General features: G+C 34.3%; 1 gene segment (V, D, J or C); it reads left to right on the top strand.

Annotated features, from left to right (window-relative positions):
* Positions 1 to 658: 658 nt before the first annotated feature.
* LOC132124852 (immunoglobulin lambda constant 7-like) overlaps positions 659 to 6000 on the top strand; it is a 28015-nt gene continuing 22673 nt past the window's right edge. Inside the window, 1 exon segment of the C gene segment in view lies at positions 659 to 848. Within this exon segment, the coding sequence occupies positions 659 to 848 (190 nt within the window).

Genomic DNA, 6000 nt, shown 5'->3' with positions numbered 1-6000 from the left:
CAGTTAACTGACTTCTACAAGACTAAGTGCTTTTGTTGGGGACTGACTTAGCTCGTAATCTCTATAGTGATCTCTATCCACAGAGCCGTTTCACAATAAAGAACAACTTTTGATGCAAAACACAAATTTTTCTCAATTTGACCAAATTCAGGTAATCCGCCTTCAGATCCATGAACAACGATCATTCCTGTCCTGTAGTTGATAACCTTGCTCCAAACATTTTTTGTGATATGAATTTCAGAGAGATTAGGATATCTCTGCCTCACAACTAGAGCTATCTATTCCTTCAAAATATCCACTGGGACTGCAGATCCACTTGACATTTTTTACAGTGTCCCAACTTTTTTGGAATCGGGTTTGTAGTAGTAGGCTATATATAGTTATTCATTTACTTCTTTATTAAAAATATAATAGAACTGGTTATGTTTTGACAGAAAACGTAAAAACATTTTTTTTCTCCATAGCCTACATGCATGTCAGTTGTTTGATGAAAAAAAAACATTATATATATATATATATATATATATATTTACACACTTGAATAAAATTACATTTTGAGCAATTTATTTCATTTTGACATGCCAAGTTAAATTTCATTCACATTTCTCAAATCTTTGTGTAGGAAAGCAGCAGCAGGCTGCAGAGGTTTGTCTTCCACATGTGGCGTCATTATAACTACGAGCGAATGAGATGCGGTGCTGATTTCTACCTGCTTCAGTCCAACTCCACTTATGTGAACAGCTGGTCTGCTATCCAGAGTCTGGTCATCATCACAGCTGGATACCTGCAGCTCCACTGCCTCAAGAGACTCTTCAACACCACACCAGCAGAGGGACACAAACCCCGCTGTTAACATCAACATCAGACCTGTCTGTTTCTTCATAATACAGCCATACAGGGGTCTTTTGAACACTTTTATGAACCAAGAATGAACTTAAACTAAAAGCAAATTATTTCAGTCTTTTATTTTTATTTTTTATCAGTTTATGTTCCTGTGGCTCAGTGGTAGAGCATTGCGTTATCAGCGCAAGGTTGTGGGTTGGATTCCCAGGGAACACGTTAGGTAAAAAATGTTAACCTGAATGCAATGTAAGTCACTTTGGATAAAAGCATGTGCTAAATGCATAAAATGTTAAATTTAAATAAGTTTATTTGGTTATTTTAATATCATATTAAAACTGACTTCCTCATGTATTTTTTTTTTCTTGCTTTTCAAATGCCTCTCTGGGAAGACTTTCAATGTTAAAATATTATCTTAACTTGCTAAATACAATTTTAATCACACCAACGTTTCGGTCACACGACCTTCATCAGGAGTATACAAATGTTCAAATTCATCTCTTAAGATAAACACATGACCAATTAACAGAGCTACATCTGCACAGAATTAAGCTCATTGGGAATACATAATTAGCACCACATCATAAACAGTTTCACATTATTATAATTCAAACAATCAAGATCCCCCTATAGGTTAACAAAATCATCCAAAAGACACATAATCAACACATCGTCATCAAACAGCATCAAATTGTAATTCTAAACAGTTATAACAATCAGTCAGGCTCCATAGTCACTCAAACTCATCGTGAATACATAGTAAAAACAACACCTCATTCAAAACAATTGCATGACTATAACATTATATTAAATAATGCTTCATCGTTCATACCCATAGGTGATAAAGTTTGAAGGGTGTAAATCCAAAACCGTTCGCGTCTCTGTAGAAGTAATTCAATGTCTCCACCTCTAGGTGGCAAAGTTACTTTCTCAATCCCACAAAATCGTAAAGAGGTTACATCGTGATTCAAAGTTAAAAAGTGTGCTGCAACTGGATAATTTAGATCGTTTCTTCTGATCGAACTCTTATGTTCACTAATTCTTTGTTTCAATTGACGTGACGTTTTTCCCACATAGCCTATACCACAAGGACAACAGATCAAATACACAACATGAGTGGAAACACAAGTAATCACAGATTTGATGCTATATTTTTGCCAGTTCTAGGATGACAAAAAAATGATGTTTTAAAAGTATTGTTACACTGAGCACAATTCCCACAACGATAATTGCCCTTCTGTATAGGACTAAGTAAACTCTGAGATGCACGAGGGCTAACGCTCTGAAAACGAGCATGTACCAAGCGGTCTTTTAAATTCCTAGCACGTTTGTGTACAATCAAAGGAGGATGTCTAAAAATATCGCTCAGCTCCGAATCAGAAGACAACAAATGCCAGTGTTTTTTAAAAATTGATTTTATCATGTAAGACTGAGGCGAATATGTTGTAATACAAGCAAAATAATACTTTCTTGTTTTTCTCGTCTTCTTTTTTAGCAATTCAGACCGCGTCTTTTAAAAGCTGTATTAAATCCTTCATCAACCCAATCTAAAGGGTAACCTCTGTTCAAAAATTTATTTTTCATGATTTTCGATTTCTCAATAAAGTCGGAATCTGAATAACAAATCCTCCTCAATCTGTAGAACTGACTCTTAGGCAGTCCTTTTTTTTAAAAAGTCGGATGAAAACTGGTAGCGAGTAAAAGTGTGTTACGATCGGTCTCTTTTGTAAACAAAGTTGTAGTCAAACTGCCTTCGTTCTTCTGTATCCACATATCAAGGAATGATTAATTTCAGAAGTAAAATCCAAGTCGTCAACCAAGCTATTCAAATATGTCACAAATTCTCGAGCCTCATCGTGATCACCCAAAAAGATACAAAAAATATCGTCAATGTATCTATACCATTTGATGATCTTTGAATAGAAAGGATTATTTTCTGTATTCAATACATAACTCTCTTCAAAAAAAACCATACATAGATTGGCATAGTTAGGGGCAAAATTCGAGCCCATTGCTGTCCCACTTATCTGAAGAAAAAAATCCTTATCAAAATTAAAATAATTATATTTCAAAAGGTACGAACCCATCTCAATGACAAAAGTCTGATGGTGGACTAGAGTCCTCACATAACGAAAGACAATGTCTAAGGGCAATAAGTCCTTTTTCATGTGAAATATTAGTATATAGACTTGTTATGTCCAAAGTTAATAATAAAGAAATATCCGGTAAATCATATAACTCGGAAATCTTGTTGATGAAGTCAGTAGAATCTCGAATGTAAGTAGGTAACGCATAAACAAAAGGTTTTATAAAAAAATTAACATACTGAGATAAAGGAGATAAGAGGGAATTAGTCTGTGCCACAATCGGATGACCTGGAGGGTCGATAAGTCTCTTATGAATTTTAGGAAGAGTATAAAAAACAGGTCTAATCGGGTGTTGACAACACAAGAATTTAAACTCCGATTGAGATATCCAACCTTCTGGTTTAGCATTTGTTAAAAATGACAATATCTCAGATTGATAAGTGTTGGTAGGATCACTGGGAAGTTTTTTATAAAACTTAATATTCTATTAATATACAGAAGGGCAATTATCGTTGTGGGAATTGTGCTCAGTGTAACAATACTTTTAAAACATCATTTTTTTGTCATCCTAGAACTGGCAAAAAATATAGCATCAAATCTGTGATTTGAATCTGTGATTTGAAGTGCGGCACACTTTTTAACTTTGAATCACGATGTAACCTCTTTACGATTTTGTGGGATTGAGAAAGTAACTTTGCCACCTAGAGGTGGAGACATTGAATTACTTCTACAGAGACGCGAACGGTTTTGGATTTACACCCTTCAAACTTTATCACCTATGGGTATGAACGATGAAGCATTATTTAATGTAATGTTATAGTCATGCAATTGTTTTGAATGAGGTGTTGTTTTTACTATGTATTCACGAGTTTCATGAGTGTATTCATGAGTTTGAGTGACTATGGAGCCTGACTGATTGTTATAACTGTTTAGAATTACAATTTGATGCTGTTTGATGACGATGTGTTGATTATGTGTCTTTTGGATGATTTTGTTAACCTATAGGGGGATCTTGATTGTTTGAATTATAATAATGTGTAACTGTTTATGATGTGGTGCTAATTATGTATTCCCAATGAGCTTAATTCTGTGCAGATGTAGCTCTGTTAATCTGTGTCATGTGTTTATCTTAAGAGATGAATTTGAACATTTGTATACTCCTGATGAAGGTCGTGTGACCGAAACGTTGGTGTGATTAAAATTGTATTTTGCAAGTTAAGATAGTGTGCGGGAGTTCCTTATATGTTGACACGACCCACCTGGTCTTAATTTTCTACGCACCTATCACTTACAGGTGTGCGATGGAGTTCGTTCACTAATGTTAAAATATTAAATTCATTATAATAATAACTGTTACAATTCATTATAATATTTATTATTCTGACTTTGTCATGACTGTGACATCATTTCCACCATTCCCAGTAAAACATTTATCAAATTGAAAAAACAAAGGTAAATATAACTTGTGAGCAGAATATCTTTGAGTCATTTCCAATCAAGGTATAATTTTATTTAATTATGAAAAAAAGAGTGAATAAAATATTATTTGATTATGTGAAATCCAAAAACATAATTTTCACTACTGACTCACAGATTTACACTTTGGAAGAAGAAGAAGAAATTAAGAATTAAATTTTAATGTTCTATGACACGCAAAAGGAGATGAACTTATTTTGTGTAATTCTGGATTGAAAGGACACAAGGACTGTTTCCCTGAATACTGTAAGTATCGTCAGATTACATTGGATTGTTTAATGGTGGAACATTTTGAATGATGAATTAAATACATCCATGGTGAAGTAATGAGTGAAACACACATTAAAGAACCAGAAAGACTCATTAATCAGTACAAGACTTTAACATTTTTGAGTAAATGAGACTGTTATTAGAAATATCCTCTCATCAGCAGCTGCAGTGTCTCTCAGCTGTATCAGTGCAGTCACTGTGACTCTGACTGACGGAGGTTTTTGTACGACTCTTTATCACTGTGTGAACACCCAGCTACTACTGATAGAGTGTTCACTCTGACAGTAATAATCTCCTGTATCTTCAGTCTGGACTCCTCTGATGGTCAGAGAGAAATCTTTTCCAGTATTTGCTGTTCCACTGCCACTGAATCTAGATGGAGTTCCTGACTGAAGGGTGTTTATGCTATAAATGAGGAGTTTAGGAGCTTCTCCAGGTTTCTGCTGATACCAGGCTAACCTGCTATAGTATATTCCTACATCTATGTTACACTCTATTGTAGCTGTTTGACCGAGCTGGACAGTTTTAACTTTAGGTTGAGTCAGAGTGACTCCTCTGGAGGCTGAAGAAGAGAAAATAGAGTCAGTTTGTCAGTAAAGCTCCTTTATAGGAAAATATTGGTATATTAAAATGGTAAAACAACAACAATAGCTTATTATTAATATCAAAACTTAATATTCCACCTTGAATAAAAGCTGCAATGGTCCAGATGAGGATGATGATGTTGTTCATTGTTGTTGTTGTGTCTTGTGTGATGATGAAGATTGTGTTCTGTTCTGCTCTCAGTCATGAAGTGTTAAACTCACAGCTCTATAAACACTCTCAGAGCACTGAAGCATGTGCTGACGATGCAAAGAAGTGGGCAGGATTCACAACAGCTTGATTTTAAGGAGATGTTGTTACAACTGTTACATGTACTTTTACAACTGTTACATGTTACAACAACAACAACATTAAATTATGCATAATTTAAAGTAATTAAACCAGCACCCCAACCATAACCCCACAGTAATAGTAATTAATATTACTCAGTATTTATGTAATTACATTGCAACAACGATACATTTAAATAAAGAATAGCTTATCAAAATAATAACTACACTCAATGCAGCATGACACAAAATACTTTTTAGAATCACCCTTTTCAGAAATATTTATCACCCATGATTCATTTATTATATTCATTTTATATTATATCATATGATATTCACGAGGGAGGATCGCTATTATGTAGAATAAAGCAGCTATTTCTAAATCTCTCATTTTAGTCTTCATCTCATTGTTGTACTTTACAAAATTTTTGTTGCGAGTGAGTGAAGAAATGAAG

This window comes from Carassius carassius, chromosome 43, assembly GCF_963082965.1.
Source record: "Carassius carassius chromosome 43, fCarCar2.1, whole genome shotgun sequence".
Taxonomy (NCBI): domain Eukaryota; kingdom Metazoa; phylum Chordata; class Actinopteri; order Cypriniformes; family Cyprinidae; genus Carassius; species Carassius carassius.
This window is presented reverse-complemented; position numbering and strand designations above follow the sequence as displayed.